At 41.8% G+C, this 27,618-nt stretch overlaps 1 protein-coding gene across 1 annotated transcript in view; it reads right to left on the reverse strand.

The window, feature by feature from the left end:
• Positions 1-791: 791 nt before the first annotated feature.
• Positions 792-27,618, reverse strand: part of STAU2 (staufen double-stranded RNA binding protein 2) — a 283,250-nt gene continuing 256,423 nt past the window's right edge. Inside the window, 3 exon segments of the mRNA XM_044294063.1 lie at positions 792-1,896; positions 4,969-5,009; positions 5,011-5,055. Coding sequence (XP_044149998.1) covers positions 1,803-1,896; positions 4,969-5,009; positions 5,011-5,055 — 180 coding nt within the window. The 3' untranslated portion in view covers positions 792-1,802.

The raw sequence follows: 27,618 nt of genomic DNA on the forward strand, positions 1-27,618 counted from the left end.
CTTCTGGATCACCTCATTTAGATCCTGTAGCACCAACTAATCCTGAGTGAACATCCTGTACTGCCTTCTTTATGTCCCCGCACATTATACTACAAACAAAGTGTGGCGTTATGTGTGAACCTGTGTACACTTGTCATCGCTGGACCAGGAACCAGTGAGCAGTGGGGAACCGGGCAACATCTGAATGGGAGTGGTGTGAGATTCATGAGGTATGACTTTTTGAACAGGATACTTATTCGTTTTAAATATATTTTGCTCTGGCTGGAAAACCCCTTCAAACTACGTAAACGGCTTGTCCCTAATGGACTGTCATCCATTCTTTACAATTCCCTCTTGGATCCTCTTCTGCATTTTAGCATTGGAAAATTCAGGTGATATATCATTCGAACAATTAGGTGACCCTAGATGTTTTAGGGGATAACATTAGTTTGCTGAAAATTACCCCTTTGGCCCAACAAAAATTCAGATATACCGTTTTTTATGCCCTAAAGGGGGCACCTGCCCATAAGACGCACCTAGGTTATAGAGGCGGAAAATATGAAAAAATGGGCAGGTCACAGCACAGAGTGCAGCACCAGCAGAAGGAGTCTAGAAAGCGGTGAGTGCCGAGCCAGCACAAGGGGCGCTGTAGTCATCACTTCCATGATGGAGGCACTCATTAGTATTCGCTATATACCCCTATAAGGTGCATTACCATTATCCCCCCACTTCGGGAGGGGAAAAGTGATTCTTATAGGACAAAAAATATGGTAAGCTGCATATAATGAAATTAAAGAAACAGTCAAAGCCGGTTTTCACATGAACTGATGTGGTTTTACTGCATTTGGCCATAATACACTGCCTCGAAACAAGACGGTACAAGAGTCATAAACAATATTTTTGCGACACGCGGCCTTGTCTATCCTCCAGCCGTATGAACTCTCATTAATACATGGATGTCTTCATTGGGCTAGCTGATGTCTGAGCGCAGAATGCAGGTATTAAAAACACTCAGTTGATGTATCTGTGAGTCATTACAACACAATGGGTGTAAATGTTTTTTTTTCACATGACAGCGTGAAGGGCAGCCTAAAGGACAAATAGAATAGTCAACTTTGAAAAGAAACTTCTTCTAGTTACAGGGTGGGTAGTACCTAAACTGCAGACTCTGGGGGGCACAGTGTGACTTAATGCTACAAACATCAGCTCATATTTTTTTTAAAGCAAATGTTGGTAATGATTTGATTTTTTTTGTTTTCCCGTTAGTTTGGATCTTCTTGCTAAAAGCCGTAACTGTATTTCAGACTGCGCTTTGATTTAGAAAAAAAAGAGAAGCAGTGAATATATATGAAGACAACAACTACGACTCTCACAAGCACTAAGCACTGTCATTGGTTAAGTCTTAAAATATCAAAGCAGTTACTAAAACAAACAAAAAGAATGAGTATATCGGTAAAACGGAACACTAAAACGCTAACCAATCTGGTTTTCTGAACCTTTTTTTTCAGATTTTTTTTTTAACTTTTAACTGGTTAAAGTTACATTTCTGCTAATAAACTCTAAGTCGAAGCACTAGTGAGATCAGATTTCCGCTGTCTCAAAGCAATTAAATTAAAGATGTGGTCTCAAATTGCAGGGGAAGTGCTTTACGCTAATAGATCCCCCTCTTAATATAAACAGTACTGTGTATTATCTCTTGCTTTAGGATAGTGTTGTCTTCACATAAGACTTGTTTAATGGTATTAGTGATTCGTTTCCTTGTACACGTACACCCTATTGCGTGTTGACAGGTTTATAAGGATGCAGCGGCCGCCGGGAAGCTCCTAGACGACGGCCTTTGAATCCTTGCAGTCCTGAGCGCTGGTGCCTGAGTTAGCCTGCGTATTGTCTGCTTTCTCTCCACGGTGCTTGGCTTGTCTGAAAGATTAATACATTAACAAGAGGCTTTAGGGTCCACGGCTCTACATCTCAATACAAGTTTATTAGCTGATGGCACGGAAGACTCAGAGGTCAACAGAAGGGGTGACATTTTGAAAGGAAACAACAATATTTATGTTCGGATAGCATGATGGTGAGATCATGTGGAGACCTCTCTGATGGGATGACTGTTCATACCACGAGAAAACACAAACCTGTCTTTTGAGATATTCTATCAGGTCACATTTTATTCTCATGCTAATTTTCGCCTACAGTACATGTAAAAATCCAGAAGAACAGACTATAAAACCTGAGATAAAACCTAACATTATGAAGTGATAAATCATACATTTCTTTAAAAAAAGGATTTATAAAATAAATAAAAACTCCACTAATGACTCTACAGATCTATTTATTAGTCACACTTATTTCTAGGAACGAACGGTGAAAACCAATATGGCTGCCTATTGCCATGATGCTTTAGTCTGGATTCCAGACGTATTACATGTCCGTATTATTTGGATGCATCATGGCCCAACTGTGAAGAACTGATCTCACAGCATCTTAGGGATCTAGGAAGCTGTAAGCTTGGGTCTGTTAAACTCACGGTCAGGCTTTAATGCATCTGAGTAATGCCTCTTTCACATCTCCGTTAAAGAGAGACGGCTGTCTGATCCAGAGCAAATTCTGGCTGTCAGCTGGACAAAAAAAACATTGCATGAAATGGCTTTTGTCCGGCCAAAACCCTGCATTTATGCTGGAAAGTGGCCAGATCATTGCTGGACCTCATTACAGTCAATGGGAGTCCAGCAGTTAAGTAGAGGATCTGGCAATGCTGGATCCTGTAAGATCTGGCAGACTGCTCTGTGCCAAAACAGCCTGCCGGATCTCCTCGACGGAGATGTGAACTCACTGATATGGACATATGATATGCTCGGAACATGGAAGTGTGAACCCGGCCTTACTAAAATATTCAATGTACACCAATAAGCAAGTTGGGCAAAATAGAAACTATCTACCCGGAATTGCCCACCGAATAGAGAAACCCCAAAATAGCAGAAATCGGAATAAAGATATATTGATTTATTAAATCACATGATTATAGTAAAAACACAATAAAAAATGATTAAATCTGTGGTGGTACATTACCATACCGACCGAGAGAACCATGCGCAGGTTTCCCGGTTTCTGCTATTTTTGGGTTTCTAAAATATTCAATGGCAAACAACTATAATGGTCTTAAAGTAAGGAACTGAACAGAATGATATACATATAACTGGTATATCAGAGTACTTACTGGACATGATGGTCTAATATAGGTCCTGTTACAGTTTAACCCCTAAGAGCCGACCTGGAGGTGGCGATTTAAAAATAACAGGATTAAAATAACATGGTTGCTTTTATAAAAAAAAAAAAAAAAACACAGCTGTTCACAGACTGTGTGTGAAGTTGACACTCCAGCTTATTCATTGCAGTGGAGCACTGGTGCAATACCAGGCAGGCACAACCCATGTGCCGACGTGGTGTGGTTTCTGGAAGAAAGCAGCCATGTTTTTCTAATACTGTACAACCACTTGGAAAATGGGATTTTCCACCTTATAGATATTAATGACCTAGGCCATTAGATTGGTGGGGGTCCAACACCCCAAAGATCTGCTGTTTGCAGCAGCCACCAGCACCAGAAACATAAGAGTTGACAGACCCCAAAAGCAGTAGGCTCTGTCCACTGTTTAGTGGCCATGTGGGTGTATTGCTCCCATTTACTTGAAACAGCACCACACTGTAAACAGTTGATCGTGGGGTGCCAGGTGTTGGATTCCACCAATCTGATATTCATGGGCTATCTGGAGGATAGGTTATCAATATCTAAAAGGTGGAACATCCCTTTAAAGGGTTTCTGTCACCAGATTTAACTCTATTAAGCTAGCTGACAATAGAGATGTGCTAATGTCAGCTAAACCTAACTAGCCTATTCCTACTTTCATTAGGCCAGAAATGTAACTTTTATAATATGCTAATTAACCTCTAGGAGCTGGGGGGGGGGGGGGGGCGTTGTTCCTGCTCCTAGAGGCTCCGTTCTCCCACCTTTATCGCCTCCCTCCAAGTCCTGATTGACAGGGCCAAGCAGCGCTCACATCTGTCTGCCAGCCCTGTGCTCTGGTGAAATCTCGCGCCATTCAGCATTCGGCACAGGTGCGGTGAGGAAGCTGGCAGCCCGCAAGCGTCTTTCCCTCACCGCGCTGCTTTCATTCTCAACAGGAGCTTAGAAACAAAAAAAGCTGGAATCTGATTGGCAGCTTAGGGGCATCTTTTAGACTTCTCCTTCATGCTTTGTAAAAAAAAAGGTGATCGCGCTGCCAGGTATATGTCCCAGTTCACAAGCTCTAGAGAAGCGGCAATCTTCTTTGACACAACCAGCACACCTAAATCCCGTGGGTAGTAGCCTTTCCTCAAAGCAACCTTCCTATGGAATCAAAGTTTCGGGTACATAGTGAAGGGCCGCAAAGTTGAGCAAATGGAACTTTTTTATTATACTCACAATAAAATCCTGATAAAAACGCCTTATAAAATTATTATACAATCAGGTCCATCAAATCCAATGCCCATGGACCTGATTGTTTAATAATTTTAAAAGGCGTTTTTATCACGATTTTATTGTGAGTATAATAAAAAAAGTTCCATTTGCTCAACTGTGCGGCCCTTCACTATGTCCCCGAAACTTTGATTCCGTAGGATGGTTGCTTTGAGGAAAGGCTACTACCCATGGGATTTAGGTGTGCTGGTTGTGTCAAAGAAGATTGCCACTTCTCTAGAGCTTGTGAACTGGTTTATTGTGATTTTACCTGCGTCACACGGAGGTCAGCGAAGCCGATCGAACATCAGGAAACGCAGTGGTGAACTTTTTAGTTTAGTTTGTTTTTGTTTTGTTTTTTCCATTTTAAATCTTGCTTCTCCTTTATGCTGGTTCAGATATTCTTCTCCATCATATTCTTTCTACTACCTTAACTATTTTAAATACATTAAACAGCTAAACCATACATAAAATATGGAAGAATATTTGAAAATACTTACTCAAATGGTCCATTTTCTTTCATGAGAGCACCTTCCACAGGAATCTAGTCCTTGTTCTGAAAACTGCTTCAAGGCACTTAAAGCTGCCTGTGGGCAACACAAAAATGAGAAGTGAATTAGACGTCAAACTTTAGGTGCTGTGAACTCAGGAATGTGTAAAAAACTTTCTAAAGTATCAGCGAAAGTTAAAAATATGCACAGTGTTAAAGCACATACATATCATTTACAAAACTCATTTCTAGCTAAAAGTATTTATAAATGTCTTTATGTAAGGCTGGGTTCACACTGTGTTGAGCCCACTGCTGGGCTTGCATCAGGGCGTCTATCTTTTTCAGGGGCAGAATATCAGTCTACAGAAGTATTTTGTCTGGCCAAAATGAACGGAAACGAACAGCAAGCTGCTTAAATGGAGTTCTCCTTGAAGGGAATCCCTGACAGAAAGTCCAACGATAGGAGAGCTAAAGCACAGTGGGAAATGTATCTGTATCCACTGACTTAAAACGGAATCTACACCGATAACATTTTCTCTATTTCTATAGCAAGTCTATGAATATATCCACATCTATATCTGTCAATCATTATCTATATGAACCTGTCCAGGGCCAAATTTACCAGTGGGCTCACATAGGGGAGGGGGAGCCTAATGAAGGGAGAATTGTCACATGAATACATGAAACACTTCATAAGTAATGCTAATTAGACACACACTGTTCTGTGGTGGTTAAAGGGGTGGTCTCACTTCAGCAAATATAATTTATCATGTAGAGAATGTTAATACAAGGCACTTATGTATTGTGATTGTCCATATTGCCTCCTTTGCTGGCTGGATTCATTTTTCCATCACATTATACACTACTCGTTTCCATGGTTACGACCATGCTGCAATCCAGCAGTGGTGGTCATGCTTACAGACTATAGGAAAAAGCGCCAGCCTCTCTGGTGGCCAGGACCGTGGGACTGTACATAAGATGGTGTTTTTTCCTATAGTGTGCAAACACGACCATCACACGATGGATTACAGGGTGGTTGTAACCATGGAAACAGGCAGTGCATAATGTGATAAAAATCAATCAGCCAGCAAAGGAGGCAATATGGACAATCACAATACATTAGTAAGTGCCTTGTATTAACTTACTCGACATAATAAATAACTGTATGGGGATGAGCGTTGGCTACCTGCTATGGCTCGTCTTAATACAGATTTCATTGTTTCTGGGCAATACATTGCTGTTTAGATGGAACTTCATGCTGCCCCAGAAACAATGATTTCGCTCATTCATGGGATAATCTGTGGCATCTTGCCACGGACAAATTATTGGGAACAATTATTTGTATGAAAATTGGCCCTAATAATTTGCCTGACAATTGGGCAGTGTAAATCCACCTTTAGACAAAATTACGTGAATTAAAGTAATTATTTAATAACAGAATTACAATAAAGATGATCTAATTGTGGACTATTAGAGATTATACATATAGGAGAAACCACTCTAGAGGACGAGCCATATCTCAAGATATGAAAAATCAAAAACAAAAAAGAAAGAATTAGTAACCTCACCGAAAGAATAATATATTTACAGAACTAAAAGATTAAATACTAATTGAAGTATAAGAACCTCTGGTGATGAATCATTTCTAAAATCACTGCTAACACATTAGTAGGTACTAATGCCACAAAATGCCTCCTCTTACTTAAAAATAAAATAAAAACAAATTAAAATATAATAAAAAATAAATTAAGCTAAAACAAATACACAGTGCATCACCAGACTATATTCACCTATGGTCGTGTCATCAATGACACGAAGGAGGCATCTTGTGGCAAATTTATATACCCACAATAATGAGCAATGGACTCCTCCATCTGGCTCCCCCCCCCCCCCTTAATAATGTACATTACTGTAGTAATGGCTAATACCATACCAGAGGAAACTGTAGAAAAGAACACCTTTAAAAGTACTTTAAAAATATTTTGAGAATTTATATTCCCTAAAATGTCATCTAAGGGTACTTTTACACTTGCGTTGTGAAGATCCGGAGGCAGTTTCATCGCCTGAACTGCCTGCCAGATCCAGGAAATCCATGTGCAAACAGATATCATTTGTAAACTGATTCATCTAACAAATGCATTGAAATACTGGATCCATCTCTCCAGTGTCATCCGGAAAAACGCAACCAGTATTTTTAATTTTTTGCATTTTTAAAGGTCTGCGCATGCGCAGACTGGAAAACTGGATCCATTTTTCCGGAACACTTGGTGCTGGATCTGGCATTAATGCATTGCAATGGAAAATAATGCTGGATACGGCATTCCAGCGAGTGTTCTGGAATTTTGGACGGAGAAAATACCGCAGCATGCTGCAGTATTTTCTCCAGCCAAATACCGTAAGAGTGACTGAACTGAAAACATCCTGCTGCATACTGAACAGATTGCTCTCCATTCAGAATGCATTAGGATAAAACGGATCATTTTTTTCCGGTATTGAGCCCCTAGGATGGTACTCAATACCGGAAAAGAATAATGCTAGTGTGAAAGTACCCTTATGGATAATTATAATATGAAATATCCAAGGACAAGGTCCCCCTGAAACAAGCCCCTGAGAATTAGATATTTTACCATCCACATCATCTGAACTACTAATATAACAAAGAGAGAATTAAGTGTCTAGGTATGAAAAAAAATTAGACCTGCGCAGTGAGTAATGAGCACCCCAGGAGACTAAGTCCAGAGACATGTGCAGAGGTAGATTATACAAGAGTAAAAGACCGTGAGGGCCTCCTTGTGGAACATCAAGGTCTATAGCTATGTCTCCCTATGTTCTCCTCCTTGTTCCCTACATTACCTGTTGTTATGTTTGGTGTGGGTTTGTTTTGGGAATTTGTCGTCATGTCTAGTTTGGTGTTCTATGTCTGGTATGTTTGGTTTAATGCCCGGCATGGTTGCTAGATATCCCCTTGTTTGTCTGTACCTCTGGTGAGGGGGTCCCAGGGGTTTCCTCGGAGGGGGAACCACAAGTCAGCAAGTGTAGTTGTTCCACCCAGTCATTGTGACAGGTAAGTGCTGCTGTTCCAGTGCTTGTCGTTTTGAGCTGGGCTCTTACCTGCTGCTATGTGTTTTTGCTTGCTGTCTGCTCCTTCCCAGTTGCTAGGCCTGTGTGAGACTCCGGTTTATCCGTGTCATGGGTATGAGCCATCCTACCATCCAGGTCCGCTCATACGGTGAGGAGTGAGGGCAAGGATTAGGGATGCAATAGGTGACCAGCTCCCTTTTCCCAGCCTCTGATCTAGTTGCTGGTCCGTCTGCTTCACATTGTACGGTGGGGGGGGGGAGGGGTTTCCCCCACTGCACACCCCCATGGATCTAATAACGATGGCCTATCCTGAGAACAGGCCATCAATATCAAAATCCTGGACAGTCCCTTTTAGATTTGGCGTACTTGATGGGTGGGGATTAAGATGCCAGAAAATGTATATCTTGTACTTTACCAGTACAAATCTCTCTCTTTCTATACCCATTTTCATAGCGCTATCTATCATGCTCTATATCTTCTTATCACTTATCTTTATCATGTTTTATCCTCTATTTCTACCTATCCTCTCTTTCACTCCATATAAAACTGTATTCTCTATTTCTATCTCCTTACCTTAACTTTTCCTACTTATCTCTCTTATATCTATATTTATGTCTAATCAATCTAGAGATATCCTTGTTTAAAAAATAACTTTTATACGATATACATTAAAATATACACCTAAGGATGCATCACAAAACAAAACATGCAGTCGAGGGGTTCTATGGTATCGACCCCACTGCTGGCAGGAAAGAAAAGGCACTCATTTGCACTGATGCGCCTGTAAGTACGCTGACAGTGTTACCCAGCCAACACACACAAACAACATATATTGAGGTTCAATGGTAGGTACCCCACTTCTGGTAGAACAAGGATAAATATAACTGCTGCGCCTATGTAGACGCCAGCAGTCTTACCTGACCGACCAGGTGACTAGGATCAGCGTAGCAGGGGACCAGGCCTGATGAAAGGGAGTATAGACAGGAGATGCAGTCATGAAAATGTAAATGCTGTGCCCTATATCACCCTATATTCTTGGTAGGAGTGGGGCCTGTTTTCATGCTGCCTGTCTATACAGAGCACTCGCCCTAAGAAGGGCGACCCCGTCCGGATGCCTGTCCCTAGTTTGGACCTGAACCCTAGTATACAAAACAAAACTATCTATATACAAGGCTGGTATAGGTTGAGGAACCCCCTTAATGATAGGGACATTACCGTACTGAGGACCACCATATCCTCACACACCAAGAAGCGGAGAAGTATCCATTCCTCTGCAGCATGGCGATCCAGCACCACGGATGCCTGCCCCTAGACTCTGACCTTTACTTTTTGAGTCTAGTATTTCATGTAACCGCCTAACTGCAGTGTATATTCAATTGTTACCTGTGGTTATAGACGGGTTTTTTGCTTTTTGTTTCTACATGTTCTAAATCCCCCTGAGGAGTCGACACGACAGAAACGTGCCACGTCGGGAGGCCTGTAGTCACTATAGTTTTTAGTTTTGTTTTGTATACTAGGGTTCAGGTCCAAACTAGGGACAGGCATCCGGACGGGGTCGCCCTTCTTAGGGCGAGTGCTCTGTATAGACAGGCAGCATGAAAACAGGCCCCACTCCTACCAAGAATATAGGGTGATATAGGGCACAGCATTTACATTTTCATGACTGCATCTCCTGTCTATACTCCCTTTCATCAGGCCTGGTCCCCTGCTACGCTGATCCTAGTCACCTGGTCGGTCAGGTAAGACTGCTGGCGTCTACATAGGCGCAGCAGTTACATTTATCCTTGTTCTACCAGAAGTGGGGTACCTACCATTGAACCTCAATATATGTTGTTTGTGTGTGTTGGCTGGGTAACACTGTCAGCGTACTTACAGGCGCATCAGTGCAAATGAGTGCCTTTTCTTTCCTGCCAGCAGTGGGGTCGACACCATAGAACCCCTCGACTACATGTTTTGGTTTGTTTTGTGATGCATCCTTAGGTGTATATTTTAATGTATATCGTATAAAAGTTATTTTTTAAACAAGGATATTTCCCCACATTTCTCACATTGTGGGCCACTCAGAGCTTTGTTAATCTTGAAATATCAGTGGGACTGTTTTCACCAATAGTCTCAATCAGATATAATCAATCTAGAAAAAAATAGGAATCTTCATATACACATTACGTCACTGTGTCTATAACTGAGAAACATATTTGGAAAATCTGTTTAATCCATGTTGCTATTATCTTAAAGCGATGAGCAATCTCATTACTGTTTATTCCTACTTATTTTCAGATCTACAAGGATTTAAAATTTTCAAGACCCCAGTAGTCAATCCGCACCCATTAATGTCATTCTCCATCTAGATTATGTAATCCGTTAACTATCACATAACATTCTTAGTCCCTAATGAGACTGACAAGGTCTCAGTAGGGCTGGGCGATATGGTCTAAAATCTATATCACAATATAATTTGAAGCATGTGCGATAAAGATATATCGTGATATATTATTTTCTTCTGTATGCATACAAATTACAAAACGCCATCAGCTCCATGCCATTGCCACCATCATCATGTCCCCTAGCCAGCGCCATCAGCCCCATGTGCCATTGCCACCAACATGTCCCCCAGCCAGCGCCATCAGCCTCATGCCATAGCCATCCACCCCCCGACCCCCTGCTACTTACCTTTCCTGCACTGCTGGCTGATGGAGTCTGCAGGAGACGGGCTGCATCTTCTTTCCAGCATGCACTGGGAGGGACCTGACGTCACAAACAGCATCAGCCAACGCGCTGATGATGCATGAATGCAAGGCCCTGCGCAGTGCAGTTGGGAGGCCATGGAGCGGTGAGTGAGAAGCTTCTTCAATTCACTACTGCTCCGTGGTCATCTATCGCAATATAACTGAAATCTATATCATCAGCCGAATTGATGACTATATTATTGTATATTGTTTATATCGCCCACCCCTAGGTCTCAGCACATGGAAACACGGTGTATTAAGTAGACAAAGTGTGAATATCTTTGGCCCAGACAAACTGGTTATGCCAGCAGGATTAGGATGTTTGCCCCACCTAAGATTCCTCCAGTATTGATATAGGGGTCTGATTCAACCCTTTTCTTTGTGTCACAGCAAAGAGATTTTTAGAACATTTCATACAATCTCTATATGTTACAATGATTGCTTTTGATTATCCCTGCTCCACATTATATATGACTAGATTTGTTAAATTCTCCAGGTTCTCACCATGCCAAAGCTAGCTCTTGACAAGCTCATACTTTAATATATACACTATGTACTTGGTTTCCTACAGAAGACTTGAGATGTTTTCCTAAAGCATGTCCCAGGGCAAATTCCACATATATACATCATGTAACTTTTTTTTAAACCTTCGTCCTTGAGATCTTAACAGCTTTATTTACAGTCTGAAGAACCCCTTTGGGGTAATTCATCACTAGCACAATTTGTTTAACAAAAGGGCAGAATGAGATCTCCTGGTGCCAAAAGGCAGTGGTTTTGAAACATGTCCCACCACCATCAGATGAACATTAACTTAAAGGACTTGTGCCAAGTTTTAAACTTATTCCCTATTGACAGGTCTCAACAGTGAGGTTTCAAAAGTTAGGGGCCCCATTTTTCACCAGAATGGGGTTTTTGTGTCTCCTCACATAAATGGAACAGTGGTTGTGCATGGTCGCTGACGCTCCATCCATCTCTATGGACCTACCGGAGATTGCCGGCCCCTTTACCTGGCTTCTCTTTCACAGTAAATGGAAATTAAGGGAGTGCCAACATGCATGTTTGAATGCTTCTCTGTTCATGTTGTGAGATACAGATCTTTGCACAAACCCTTTAAGGCCACATGGTAATGTATCTTATTCAAGAATCTTTCCTGACAGATTTGTATGTTGATTTTTATCCGTTTTGGCAATAAATCCTTGGCAAATCGGCATGCGTTACATGAGGATTTTGTTGCACATTTGCTCCAGATTTCACCCTTTTGCAAATTTGCTGCATACAAATCCACACTGCAAATTCGCATATAATGTGCAACTTGTGCATGTGGACTACTTGTGCGGTCACAACTTTGGGTAAAAACACCTGGATTTCTAGTTTACATAGGAAAACAACGAGAATTGTTTCTGAAATCCATTTAATAGGAACGAGCTGTCCCATTGAAGTGAAGGGGACGGTTTCTTGTTGTTACACCTGCTCACTGCTGCTGTTGCGACGGCAGGCAGGTAAACAATAAAGAACAGAAGGTGGAGTTGGCATGGCTAGTGCCTTCTCTTTAAACAGCTGATCAGCGTGGGTGCTGAGTGTCGGCCCCCCACTGATCTGATACTGATGACCTATCATGAGGATAGGTCATCAATAAAAATAACCTGGACAACCCCTTTAAATCCAAGGCAAGTCAAATTATTGATTGTGATCATGTACCAATGAAGCTTAGCAATTAAACCCTAACTCCCATAGCAGTCCCAATTTTCTAAAACTGGAAGTATTTTCTATATACACACCCAGATGGGTCATGAGCTCTCCCTTAGTTATCACGACCATGTAATGGCCAACACAAGTTTCAACTGTTGCTTAGTAGAGGACACCAGAAGGTAACCAGAATGGTGCCAAGCAAAGAACTGAAACTTATATAAGATGAACCTGTTTTGTATGCATGTCATAAGAAGGGGACCAACTGACACAGCATCAAGATGTTCATCAGGTACTGGGGGCTGTTCGAAGAGCAAAATAGCATGTGACAGGTTCCCTTTAAGTGAAGCTAATCCATGTTCTCTGTCTTTCAAATAAAGGACAGATGCAATGTTAAATTATATTCCCAGCTTTCTTAAGAATATGTTAGGGGCAAGTAAGGCAACAACATTCTAAAACGCAATGCACAGACCCAGGGGAGTCATTAACTCAATGCTGGAGAAGTCAAACTAATGATTACGGCCTGAAACAAAATGGAGCAAGGTGCCAAAGGAACAACGGTGTCAAAACTGCTGCAAGGGTAAAGCTTTTTAATTATACTTGATACCACTTGAATAGTGTTTGAAAAGCTGTCTCCTGCTGATGAGAAACGTTCAGCCTTGAAACCTTGAAGAGCAACAAAATTCATCTGGCATTTTCCAGAGCAGAGGAAAGGTTAATAACAGATTGGCAAATGGTGGGGAATGCGAGTGCCCTCCAGTTAATTAAGACGCATGAATTCTCTGCCATTATTTACACAAATACATAAAGAGATATTTCACTCCACAAATATTTTACAATTGCATTGTGAGCTAATTCCCACAGGTTCTCAAACAGATGTTGTTAAAAATGTTATGTATTACTCGTTTTAGACATTTTAGTGGTGCCAAAATACAGATGCCAGCATGACGCTGTTTGCTTTGGCTTTTTTACCTCTTCCTATAAATATGCAGACTTATCAGCATGAAGTCAAATTTTCTTTAAGGGAATTTCTATCTCTCCTTCTGTCAATCCATCATGGCATGCACTTAAATGTATGTTTGGATACCATAAAAATGTCCACTTGAACTCATGTTTTATAGGGCATGCTCCATATATTTCACGGTGTCACGTAGGGCCTCTAAATCACTTTCAAACAAGGTTTACAGGGACCACACAATTTTATTTCCTTCAGGATTCTGCTGTACTTTTTATCATAAGCACCACCATTTTTGTGTAGTTTACCATGCATCTATAAACCTGGTCATTTACACTGTGAGGTGCTAACAGAATCCTCTAACCATCCATTAATGTCCATGGGGGAAATTAATCACATGGCATATTTGGTTACTATTAAGAAAAACTTCAAAAGAACAAACCCCACTGACGATGATAATGTTGACTGGTGTTGAGGTTTACAGTTATAATGGAAACCATGACACATGGCCGTATTTGTAATAAGACTGATACCACCGAACCATGATGGTCTCCACCGACTTCGGTTTTGCTAAGGTCTTCAATCTTCTGACAGGAAAATTACAAGTAGTGATTTATGAATTTATTTATTTTTGTCAAATGACCAACTCTTCAATGGAGACTACAGACCGGGGAGGAGACCCTTCCGATAATTTCTGTTTCCAAATATTTTTTTAAACTCTGGAAGAGGTTTGTGAACTACTCAACACAAAACACCTGCAAAGGTATTCTTAAGGCTGGGTTCACATCTGCACTTTTAACTCCAGCAGTCTGTTCCGGCAAAGGAACAAACTGCTGGAATTCACCGTTTCCAGCACACATTTCAGCTTTTGGCAGCATAAAAAAATATAATACTACACGCATTTTGTGTCTGCCCAAAAGCCAGCATATATGCCAGAATGTGTCCGGATTCCCGCAGTTTCCCATTACAGTGAATGGGAAACCATGGTGCACAGTGGTATCCAGCTATGCTGCATACGGTGAACTCCAGCAGTCCGTTCCTCAGCCAGAACAGACTGCCAGAGTTAAAAGAGCAGATGTGAACCCTGCCTAAGCATTTAAATAGTCTCTCAGTCTGGTTCAGTAGGCCACACAATCAAGGAGAAACCACAAAAGGTCATTGCTAAAGAAGCTGGCTGTTCATAGAGTGCTGTATCAAAGCATATTAATGGAAAGTTGAGTGGAAGAAAAAAGGGTGGTAGAAAAGGGTGCACAAGCAACAGGGATAAGCACAGCCTGGAAAGGATTGTCAAGAATAGGCCATTCAGGAATTTGGGGGAGATTCACAAGGAGTGGACTGTGGCTGGAGTCAGTGCTTCAAGAGTCACCACACACAGACGTATCCAGGACATGGGCTAAAACCGTGACATTCCTTGTGTCAAACCACTCATGACCCAGAGACGTCAGGAGCGCCTTACCTGGGCTAATAAGAAAAAGTATTGGACTGTTGCTTAGTGGGCCAAAGTCCTATTTTCAGGTGAAAGTCAAGCAATTTTGCGTTTCATTTAAAAACCAAGGTTCTATAGTCTGGATGAGGAGTAGGCACACAATCCAAGTTGTTTGAGGTCCAGTGTGATGTTTCCACAGTCAGTGATGGTTTGTCATGTCATCTGCTGATGTTGGTCCACCGTGTTATACAAAGTCCAAAGTCAGCACAGTCATCTACCAGGAAATTTTAGAGTACTTCATGCTTCCTTCTGCTGACAAGCTTTATGGGGATGCTGATTTTATTTTCAGCAGGACTTGGCACCTGCCCACACTGCCAAAAGTACCAATACCTAGTTTCATAACCATGTTATCACAGTGTTTGATTGCCTATCAAACTCGCCTGACCTAAACCCCATAGAGAATCTATGGGGTATTGTCAAGACGAACATGAGAGACACCAGACCCAACAATGCAGACGAGCTGAAGGCCACTATCAAGGCAACCTGGGCTTCCATAATGCCTCAGTAGTGCCACAGGCTGATCACCTCCACACCACACTGCATGAATTACTGCATCAATGCAAACGTATTGAGTGCATACACTGTACATACTTTTCAGTAGGCCAACATTAAAACTCATTTATCTAAGTGGTTTTATATAATATTCTAATTTCCAGAGATACTGAATTTAGTTTTTTCATTAACTGTAAGCCATAATCGAAAACATTAAAATAAATAAACACTTGAAAAATATCAATCTGTGTAATTAATTTATAGAAAATGAGACTCACTTTTTAAACTGAATTACTGAAATAAATTAACTTTGTAATAATATTCTTATTTATTGAGATGCACTAGTACAGGCTCGGTTTAGCTGATCAAGTATGTGTTTTGAATGAGGAGAGAGGAGAAACCTGTGCCAGAAACTTCTCATCTCCCTGAAGAACAAAAGGATCAGATACAAAATTCAATTCACCAGATTCTACTACTCTCCTCATCAGTCTCTTTAGTTTCGATAACTGCATCATCAAACCTGAACATGGAAACCCAGGCTTATATGCAAGTGGTTATCTTAGTTCTTTTATGCAATTTCATTTTTAATTCCTCAGTTTGGTGGTTCTTTAAGTATACTATCTCACTGGATTTAAGATTAAGTGCCAGTTTATATACTGGATACATGGAAATCCCCAAAAAGATCTTCGAAGAGTGTCTTCTGTAAACAGCTTTCATTTCAGACATCATGAAAAATAAATGTTAATTCCTTTGGACTGCAGTAGCTCACGATTATCTATTGTTAATGGGTTTTGGTAGACTTTTTGTACTAATCCAAGTAAGTTGTATTTAGACATTCAAAAGAACAACTGGTACAGCAAAGTAAAATTACATGAAATAATTATGCTCCACAGATCTTCCATGAGTTTAATTAGATACATATGGTCATGTTTATCTGTAATAACTACAGTACATTCTACAACCCCCAAAAAAGAAAAAAAAAAAAAAGAAAAAGACCAATGACTGCTTTATATCTCAGCCCAATGACAATTTGTTTGTGTTACAGCCTGACAAAAAAAGTTAAGGAAATTTAGGGGAAGTATAAAGCCTATTTGAAAACCATCCAGAATGTAAAATAATATGAATCATAGAGATCAAAAATACAACATCATCATAAAAAGTAAAGTCGCAATTTCAGTAACGTGTGAGATTTCTTCAGATCACCCTGATCTGGTTGTTAAATCCATAAATGGATTCCAGAAATAGACAAATAAGGCAACATTTACCAAGGTTTTTTATGCATTATCTCTCTGGGCCTGTGAGTGACTATTAGGGCTGCAGCTATCGGTTTTAGTAATCAAGTATTCTACCGATTAAATCGAGTACTCTAATAAGAATAAAATAATTAAAAGAAGGCATTCTATAAAACTCATCAGCCCGCCATGCCATCAGTTCCTCCTCTGGGGAAATTAGTTCCTCCCCCAGCGCGACCAGCTCCCCCCATGCCATCAGTTCCACCTCCAGTGCCATTAGTTAGTCTCCCAGTGTCACCAGCAACCGTCAGTGCCTCCCCCTATTGCCATCAGTTGCTCCCCCCCTCAATGCCATCAGCTCGCTTCAGTGCCATGAACTCCCCCATGCCATCAGTTCAGACACTAAACTTTCTAGCCATTAGTACCCAGCCACAGTGCCAGTGAAATCAAATACTTACCTTTCCTGTAGGGGCGCTGCCGACAGTCCAGAGATCTTCCATTCTCCTCTTTAAACGATGCACTGGGACCTGACGTCAAACAGCGCCAGGTCATGTCTTAACTATGTGTGTATGTCAGGATACAGCGTGGTTCTGGCCGTCGGGAGACCACGGATCGGTGACTAATAGCAAGTGTTTCACTTGTGCTCCGGGGTCACATGGTGCAAACGAATCCCCGATGCAAAAAATTTGCATCCAGGATTACTTTGCGTCAAGTTACTCGATTAACTCGAATAATCGTTTCAGCCCTAGTGACTATCCTTGGAGCTGTATTGTTATATTTTTTAGGACAATAAACAGCATTTTTTATCTAGGCACTGTAAGGTACTGTTAACTGAGTACTACTTAATTGGACTCTATGGCATTACTATAAATATACGAAGATATAGTTCTTAAGGCCTCATGCACATGACAGTGAAAAAAAATATCTGTTAAAAAACGGACACACTGTCAGTTTTTCATGGCCATTTTGCATCAGTGTGTGCATCCATTTTCTGGCCGTGTGTCCGTTTTTAAATGTTGTTTTGCAACCGTTTTTGGATGAATTTGATTGGCAGTTATTTATAGACCCACCCTTCTGAGAACACCCACAGGATGGTAGGCCCCTAGCTAAAATAATGTCCCCCATAGTGTAGGATATTTTTTTGTTGCTGCCCCCATGTAGGCCCCCAGCTAAAATAATTTACCCCATAGTGTAGGATTTATTTTTGTTGCTGCCCCCAGCTTTAATAATGCCCATAATGTAGAGCCCCATCTTAAATAATGTCCCCCATAGTGTGTGTGTGGTTTTTTTAGGGCCCCCAACTTTTTTAATGCCGCCATAGAGTCCCACAGCCCAAAAAAAAGACAACAAAAAAACTCACCTTAGTCACTTGCTCATGCTGCGGCAGTCTCTTCTCTCTTCACAGGGACCTGCTGAAGGTGCGCAATGACGTCACTGCGAGCTCCCATGTGGTTACGTCACCACGCAGATCGCAGGTCCTGCTCCATGAAGAGAGAAGAGACTGCCGCACCGCGAGCAAGTGGAAGAGGTGAGGTTTTTTTTTAACCCCTAAATGGCCTATGTACCTGTTACGGGTGCACTCCTGTCAATCGGCCGTTAAAAACGGTCCCATTGATTTTAACCCCTTAAGGACCAGGCTCATTTTCACCTTAAGGACCAGGCCATTTTTTGCAAATCTGACCAGTGTCACTTTAAGTGCTCATAACTTTAAAACGCTTCGACTTACCCAGGCCGTTCTGAGATTGTTTTTTCGTCACATATTGTACTTCATGACACTGCTAAAATTGGGTCAAAAAAGTTAATTTTTTTGCATAAAAAAATACATTTTTTACCAAAAATTTTGAAAAATTAGCAAATTTCAAAGTTTCAGTTTCTCTACTTCTGTAATACATAGTAATACCCCCAAAAATTGTGATGACTTTACATTCCCCATATGTCTACTTCATGTTTGTAGCATTTTGGGAATGATATTTTATTTTTTGGGGATGTTACAAGGCTTAGAAGTTTAGAAGCAAATTTTGAAATTTTTGAGAAATCTTCAAAATCCCACTTTTTATGGACCAGTTCAGGTTTGCAGTCATATTGTGAGGCTTAGATAATAGAAACCTCCCAAAAATGACCCCATTCTAGAAACTACACCCCTCAAGGTATTCAAAACTGTTTTTTCAAACTTTATTAACCCTTTAGGTCTTCCACAAGAGTTGATGGCAGATGGAGAAACAATTTTGAAATTTCTATTTTTTGGAAAATTTTCCAATATAATCAATTTTTTCCAGGAGTAAAACAAGGGTTAACTGCCAAACAACACTCAAAATGGGTTGCCCTGATTCTGTAGTTTGCAGAAACACCCCATATGTGGTTGTAAACTACTGTTTGGCCGAACGGTAGCACATAGAAGGAGGGGAACACCATATGGGTTTTGGAAGGCAGATTTTGCAGGACTGGTTTTGTTTATACCATGTCCCATTTGAAGCCCCCTGTTGCACCCCTAGAATAGAAATTTCAAAAAAGTTACTCCATCTAAGAAAGTACACCCCTCAAGGTATTCAAAACTGGGTTTACAAACTTTGTTAACCCTTTAGGTGTTCCACAAGAGTTAATGGCAGATGGAGAAACAATTTTGAAATTTCTATTTTTTAGGAAAATTTTCCAATATAATCAATTTTTTCCAGGAGTAAAACAAGGGTTAACTGCCAAACAACACTCAAAATGGGTTGCCCTGATTCTGTAGTTTGCAGAAACACCCCATATGTGGTCGTAAACTACTATTTGGCCGAACGGTAGCACATAGAAGGAGGGGAACACCATATGGGTTTTGGAAGGCAGATTTTGCAGGACTGGTTTTGTTTATACCATGTCCCATTTGAAGCCCCCTGTTGCACCCCTAGAATAGAAATTTCAAAAAAGTGACTCCATCTAAGAAAGTACACCCCTCAAGGTATTCAAAACTGGGTTTACAAACTTTGTTAACCCTTTAGGTGTTCCACAAGAGTTAATGGCAGATGGAGAAACAATTTAGAAATTTCTATTTTTTGGAAAATTTTCCAATATAATCAATTTTTTCCAGGAGTAAAACAAGGGTTAACTGCCAAACAACACTCAAAATGGGTTGCCCTGATTCTGTAGTTTGCAAAAACACCCCATATGTGGTCGTAAACTACTGTTTGGCCGAACGGTAGCACATAGAAGGAGGGGAACACCATATGGGTTTTGGAAGGCAGATTTTGCAGGACTGGTTTTGTTTATACCATGTCCCATTTGAAGCCCCCTGTTGCACCCCTAGAATAGAAATTTCAAAAAAGTGACTCCATCTAAGAAAGTACACCCCTCAAGGTATTCAAAACTGGGTTTACAAACTTTGTTAACCCTTTAGGTGTTCCACAAGAGTTAATGGCAGATGGAGAAACAATTTTGAAATTTCTATTTTTTGGAAACTTTTCCAATATAATCAATTTTTTCCAGGAGTAAAACAAGGGTTAACTGCCAAACAACACTCAAAATGGGTTGCCCTGATTCTGTAGTTTGCAAAAACACCCCATATGTGGTCGTAAACTACTGTTTGGCCGAACGGTAGCACATAGAAGGAGGGGAACACCATATGGGTTTTGGAAGGCAGATTTTGCAGGACTGGTTTTGTTTATACCATGTCCCATTTGAAGCCCCCTGTTGCACCCCTAGAATAGAAATTTCAAAAAAGTGACTCCATCTAAGAAAGTACACCCCTCAAGGTATTCAAAACTGGGTTTACAAACTTTGTTAACCCTTTAGGTGTTCCACAAGAGTTAATGGCAGATGGAGAAACAATTTAGAAATTTCTATTTTTTGGAAAATTTTCCAATATAATCAGTTTTTTCCAGGAGTAAAACAAGGGTTAACTGCCAAACAAAACTCAAAATGGGTTGCCCTGATTCTGTAGTTTGCAAAAACACCCCAAATGTGGTCGTAAACTACTGTTTGGCTAAACGGCAGGACATAGAAGAAGGGGAACGCCATACGGTTTTTGGAAGGCAGATTTTGCTGGACTGGTTTATTTACACCATGTACCCTTTCAAGCCCCCTGATGCACCCCTAGAGTAGAAACTCCATAAAAGTGACCCCATCTAGGAAACTACGGGATAAGGTGGTTGTTGTTTTGGGACAATTTTTGGGGTAAATTAGATTTTTGGTTGCTCTATATTACTCTTTTTTGAGGCAATGTAACAAAAAAATTTAATTCTAAAATTGTTTCTACATTCGCTATTTAGTTTTGTGGAACACCTAAAGGGTTAACATAGTTTGTAAAGTAATTTTTGAATACCTTGAGGGGTGTAGTTTCTTAGATGGGGTCACTTTTTTGGAGTTTCTAGTCTAGGCTACATCAGGGGGGGCTTCTAATGGGACATGGTGTAAAAAAAAAAAAACTGTCCATCAAAATCTGCCTTCCAGAAACCGTATGGAGTTCCCTTCGTTCTATGCCCTGCCGTGCGGCTATATAGCCATTTACGACCACATATGGGGTGTTTCTGCAAACTACAGAATCGGGGCAATAAATATTTAGTTTTGTTTGGCTGTTAACCCTTGCTTTATTACCGGCAAAATGGATTTAAATTTAAATTTTGCCCAAAAATAGGTGTTTTGGCACCGTTTTTATTTTATATTTTTAACACCGTTCATCCGAGGCGTTTGGTAAAAAGTTATTTTTATAGCGACGACTTTTACGCACGCGACGATGCCCAATATGTATGGCTCTCAGACTTTGGAGACACTAAGCAGGCATCCTAAAACTGCGGCCCTCCAGATGTTGTAAAACTACAATTCCCACCATGCCCTGATGATGGCTGTAGGTTGTCTGGGCATGCTGGGAGTTATAGTTTTACAACATCTGGAGGGCCGCAGTTTGAGGATGCCTGCACTAAAACTAATATTTTTTGGGGAAAGAAAAATTGTTTTCGTGTCTCCAAAGTCTGAGAGCCATAGTGTTTTATGTTCTCTAGTGAACTGTTGGGGATTATAAAAATTTAGTACTCCATGGAAGTGTGATACTCCCTGAAGCAATCGATAATGCAGAGGCCCGGATGATCGGGGCACGTGTCACATTGAGTTGTGGTGTCCTTCCGTATCCCCCTCTTGTGACACACTCTGCACTTTTTTGGGTTCGTCCCTTCTTTCCAGTATGGGGGACCACACCTGGAAAGTGTTGGCCAGGGACGATCCGGGCGCCTCCAGTTCCCGAGGTACTCCGGCCTGCTCTTTCCCGGTCCGAAAAGATCAGGTCTTTGAGGACTGCCTCATAGAATTGGAGGAATGTCCCTGTGCTGCCAGCGCTTCGGGATAGTACAAAAGAGTTGTACATGGCAACCTGCACCATGTAGACCGCAACTTTTTTGTACCATGCCCGGGTTTTGCGCATGGCGTTATATGGCGTGAGGACTTGATCAGAGAGATCAACTCCTCCCATATACCGATTGTAGTCGACGATACAATCGGGCTTGAGGACCGTTGCCGCGGTACCTCGCACAGGGACTGGGGTGGTGCTGTTACCGTGGATTGTGGACAGCATAAGGACATCCCTCTTGTCCTTATACCTGACCAGCAACAGGTTTCCACTGGTAAGTGCACGGGTCTCACCCCTGGGGATAGGTACCTGGAGGGGGTAGGCAGGGAGGCCGCGTTGATTTTTCCGCACGGTCCCACAAGCGAACGTGGATCTGGCGGCAAGGGACCTGAACAAGGGAATGCTGGTATAAAAGTTGTCCACGTACAAGTGGTAACCCTTATCCAGCAGTGGGTACATAAGGTCCCACACGAGTTTCCCGGTAACACCCAGAGTGGGGGGACATTCTGGTGGTTGAATCCGGGAATCTCGCCCCTCGTACACACGAAATTTGTAAGTGTACCCTGAGGTACTCTCACAAATTTTGTATAGCTTCACGCCATACCTCGCCCGCTTTGTGGGAATGTATTGGCGGAAACTGAGTCTCCCCTTGAACGCAACGAGAGACTCATCAACCGCGACCTCCCTTCCAGGTACGTAGGCCTGCTGAAATGTGGCCCCAAAGTGATCGATGACCGGCCGTATCTTGTACAGCCGGTCATAGGCAGGATCACCTCGGGGTGGACATGCTGCATTATCGGAATAATGCAGACATTTCCGGATGGCCTCAAACCGGTGACGTATCATGACCATACTGTACAGTGGGGTCTGGTACAGGACGTCCCCACTCCAGTATTGCCTGACACTGGGTTTTTGGACTAGACCCATATGCAGCACGAGGCCCCAAAATGTCCTCATTTCGGCTGCACTGACCGGCGTCCAGCCACCGGGTCTAGCCAAAACTGAGCCTGGGTTTTGAGCGACGAACTGTTGGGCGTACAGATTCGTCTGCTCCACCATCAAATTCACCAGTGGGTTACTGAAAAAAAAACTAAAAAAGTCTATTTCAGTAAACCCCACTGTGGGAATCTGGATTCCAGGATTGCCAGCGAAATCCGGAATCTCAGGCTCAAAGTCCACTGGGGGACACCAGCTAAGTTCATCGGCAGGGGGCTCCGGTGAACTTATTTGGTGGGCCGGGAAACCAGTACGAACCCCAGGGCGGCTCGTACTAGGGTGGGCCACAGGATCCCTAGCATGTGTGGCCCCTGGCTCCGCCTGGCGGCGTCTCCGCTGCCTTGGTGGCTCATCGTCATCCGATGATGATGAGGAGGATGCGGATGACAAAAGGAACGTGGGGTCATCCTCATCCTCACTGGGGCTCTCAGAGTCGGAGGCAATCTGGGCATATGCCTCCTCGGCCGAGAACACCCGGCGGGCCATGGGTGTGTGTGTGTGCGTGTGTATGTGCGTGCGTGTAAACCTTTATTCTATGTGCGTGTGTGTGGGGGCACGGGTGTTCACGTACTAAAAAGTCCAGGCAAAAAAAAGTGTTAGGAAAAAAAAAAAAAAAAAGTTCAAACTTGCTGATCTGCGGTTCAACGCTGATCAGCGGTCGGTGGGGTGGTGGGGCGGGCGATGCGCTAACAGTGGACGGACGCTAAAAAGTGCCGGCCAGTCAGCGCACGCAGAAAAAAAAAAAAGTGGTGGTGGGGGAAGGGTCTGGTGGTGGGGGGAGGGGGTTGGTGGGGGGGATGGGGCTGGTGGTGGGGGGTATGCGGGGGGGGCAGGTGGCAGGGGGGGTCTGGGGTCTGAAAGTTGAAAAAAAAAAGTTTGGAATAAATGTGCTTTTTTTTTTTTTTTTTTTTTTTTTTTTCTAACTTTTCCCTTCTATCCCTGCCTAAAGGTGCCTCTCCCTCACTGACCCTAACCTACCTGGGTGGCGATGGGTGCAGGAGGGTGATGGATGCCGATTTAGGGGGACACAGGAGCTGGTGCTGGACGATGCTGCGGTTTTCTGCGATCGCCGATACGGGGGGGTCCAATGACCCCCCCCTGCGTTGTTACGGGATGCCGGCTGAATGATTTCAGCCGAAATCCCGTTTCGATTAACCCCCGCGGCGCCGGAATTCAGATTTTAAGTCAGGACGTACCGGTACGTCCTCGGTCCTTAAGGACTCGGGAAATAGGGCGTACCGGTACGTCCTCGGTCCTTAAGGGGTTAATGGGGTCCGTCTGGCCAAGAAAACGGCCAAAAATAGGACATGTCCTATTTTTGGACGAACGCTATTCACTGGCCGTTAAAAGAACGGCCATGTGAATAGCCCATAGACTTTCACTGGTGCTAAAAATGGCCAAGAGACAAACGTCATCTGCATGTAGTCTAAGTTTGTCATTAGCAACTATCTAAAGCACAAAGAAGAACTAGGAGTCCTGGAAGTGATTATACAGGTGAAACTCTAAAAAATTAGAATATCAAAAGTCCATTAATGCAGCTTAAAATTAGTTTTGTGAAAAGGTTCAATATTCTAGGCTCAAAGTGTCACACTCTAGTCAGCTAATTAATCCATACCCCCTGAGCAAAGGGGACCTCAAAATTGAGACTTTGGGGTTTCATAAGCTGTAAGCCATAATCATCCAAATTATACCAAATAAAGGCTTGAAATATCTCGCTTTGCATGTTATGAGTCTATCTCATATGTTAGTTTCACCTTTTAAGTTGCATTACTGAAATAAATTAACTTTGCACGATATTAAAATTTTTCGAGTTTTACCTGTATAACCCCACAGAGCCCTGATCTCAACATCATTGAGTCAGTCTGGAATTATATGAAAAGACAGAAGGATTTGAGAAAGCCTATATCCACAGACAATCTGTGTTTAGTTTTCCAAGATGTTTGGCACAACCTCCCTGCTGAGGTCCTTCAAAAACTGTGTGCAACTTCACTTAGAAGAATTGATGCGGTTTTGAAGGCAAAGGGTGGTCACACCAAAAATGGATTTGATTTTAGATTTCTCTTTTGTTCATTCACTTTGCATTTTGTTAATTGATCAATATAAACTATTAACACTTCTATTTTTGAAAGCATTCTTATGCTGCAACCTGCCTACACCGTATATAGATGCTCTAAGTGTAAGCCAGGCTGTGAAAACCGCAATTAGCAGCCTGGCTGCACATTCTAAGGACAAGTCAATGAAGCCTACAAATAAGCCATCAAAACTGTTGATATTAATTAGAATTAATTAATTCACCTGTACTAAACACAGTCCCCGACTAGAAAGTCCAGAAGACCGGAGGGAAGATTTTAGGCAGCCAAATTTGATCACAGTCAATTAAAATTTCACCCGTACACGAAATGCAAGTTGAGCCACACTGGGCTTATTACCAGATGAACATGGTCAAAACACATACACTGTTTTCATATTGTACTGCTCAAAGCTCCACACAAGAGTAGGAATAAGTGAACTTTCAAATGTTAAATCAATGTGACTCGTCTTACAGCTGATATGTGATTTCAAGGGAAAAAAGCACAATTAAATATCAACTTACAATTTTTTTTCATACATAAGTAGCCTATTTATATCAATGGGTACTACGTAAGGCTTCATTTCCTCACTGCAGCCTGATACATCTAAGGATTAAAGAGGGGAGCCCGATCAGCAGGACAAAACATGGTCAACTTATTTTGGTGGAAATTACACTGTACAAAACAGGCAAACTCTCATTCTTGCTTTGTATGACCAACTTAGAAGGGTTATCCGGGAATTAATATCCTCTGGATAGGTCATCGGCATCAGATCAACAGAGGCCCCCATATTCAGAGCCGTCCCATTTAAGTGAATGGGGGAGCTGTTATTACACCTGCTCACCGGTGCAGTGTCAATGGAGAGCAGGTAAACAGTGAAGAGAACACTGTGCCAGCAGTCAAACCTACGGCGATCTGCTATTGAGGACCTATCCTGAGGATGGGTCATCTTTATAGGAAAAGCAGAGAACCCCTTTAGAGTAGGTATTACCTATATCATTTTGCCACAGCTGCTAACAGCATTTAGAGATTTGCCTGGCAGAGTTTTCTTGACATGCTTTGTGAAATGTGCAAAGGTCAGTGTGCAGGGAGGGGGAGGAGATATGCTGTGTCCATCTGCAATGAATGTTGGATCCTGTTAATATATATATATATATATATATATATATATAATTCATTTCAATCCAGAATGCTAAAAACTGATCTCTAAAGAACAGGACATGTCAACATATTAGGCTTAGTGTTAAGTGTGAAAACTGCAGGATTTTAGAATTTCTTTTTTATACATAGTAAAAATAGAATAAAAATAACCAAAACTTCTTAAAAAAAAGGTTTAAAATGTCTTTTTAGGTAATTATTCAGAATAAGCTGTCATGTGGGTGTATATGAGCAGCAGCACTATTTCTGGTCATTATATGGCTACTAGCTGGCATTTTCAATGGTTTACTTCTCGGCACAATTCCAATATTTTTCTCTTCTAGTGGGTGGAGGTTAAGTGGAGTCATGTATGCCCATATACTACACAGAGAAAATTTCCAGCAAATTGTAGCAAATTCCCAGATGCTGCCGTAACTGAGGACATTAAACCGCAGTGCTGAGCAGGTGTGAATCCAGCAGTGAAGTTAGGCAGTAAATGAGCAGTCTCTGTCCCCGCCTGTCAGCTGCAGCACCTTCCTTCTTCTACTCCTCCTCTCCATAGACTTTTATGTACGGTAATCTGATCCTTAAGTGAGCAGGCAGCCCTGTCTTTACCGAAGACAGATCTGAGCAGTGGATGGAGAATTAGTGAAGGGAAGAGAGAAGCGGGGGAGGGGAGCCTGATAAGAAGAACCATAAAAGCCTCTTATAACTGCCTGTACTACTCATTTATGGGGGGGGGGGGGTTCTTTTTAACATAAAAAATTGTATTCAAATGATTTTATTTTCTGATTGATGTTCCCTTAAAGGGAATTTGTCACCATGATTCTGGACTATTATCTGAGACAACACATGAGTGCTGCATAGAGAGAGTCCAGATCACCATTTTCCTACTGCCCCTTATTCCCCGACTGTCAGCATTCAAAGCTGCATTGAAATACAAAGCTGCATTGAAGTACTGTGCTACACTAACAATGGAGAGGACTCCTGTGCGCATCCACAGCAGTCCTGACAATACACGTCAGTGCAACAAACAATGACGGTAGAGGAATGGGGGACAGTAGTAAACAGTTATCTGGACTCCTTTTCTGCAGTACTGTTCATGTATTACTGCAGATAACAGTCCAAAATCCTGCTAACAGATCCCTGTTCAAGAACAAAAAGACAAAGTACACATGCTGAGAATATAAACAATCTGCTTGCCATTAGGACCATATATTTCCTGACAAAAAACAGAAAGGGTTCTAACCAACAAAAGGAGGACAAGGTTTCTCATAGGAAAGGACTTCTGGTGTTCCTTTCCATGGAAACCACTATCATTTTGACAGGAAAATATGCACCATAAAATTGCCCACGTGAATGTTCCACCTCAATCAGCTGCAACATTAAGACTAGAATTATTCACAAAGCCTTACTGGCAGATTTTCATTTAAGCGCCACAAGTCGAGGATAACGAGATACTTGTCCAACAAATTTTATGACCAAT

Source organism: Bufo gargarizans, chromosome 5, assembly GCF_014858855.1.
Source record: "Bufo gargarizans isolate SCDJY-AF-19 chromosome 5, ASM1485885v1, whole genome shotgun sequence".
Classification (NCBI taxonomy): Eukaryota; Metazoa; Chordata; class Amphibia; order Anura; family Bufonidae; genus Bufo; species Bufo gargarizans.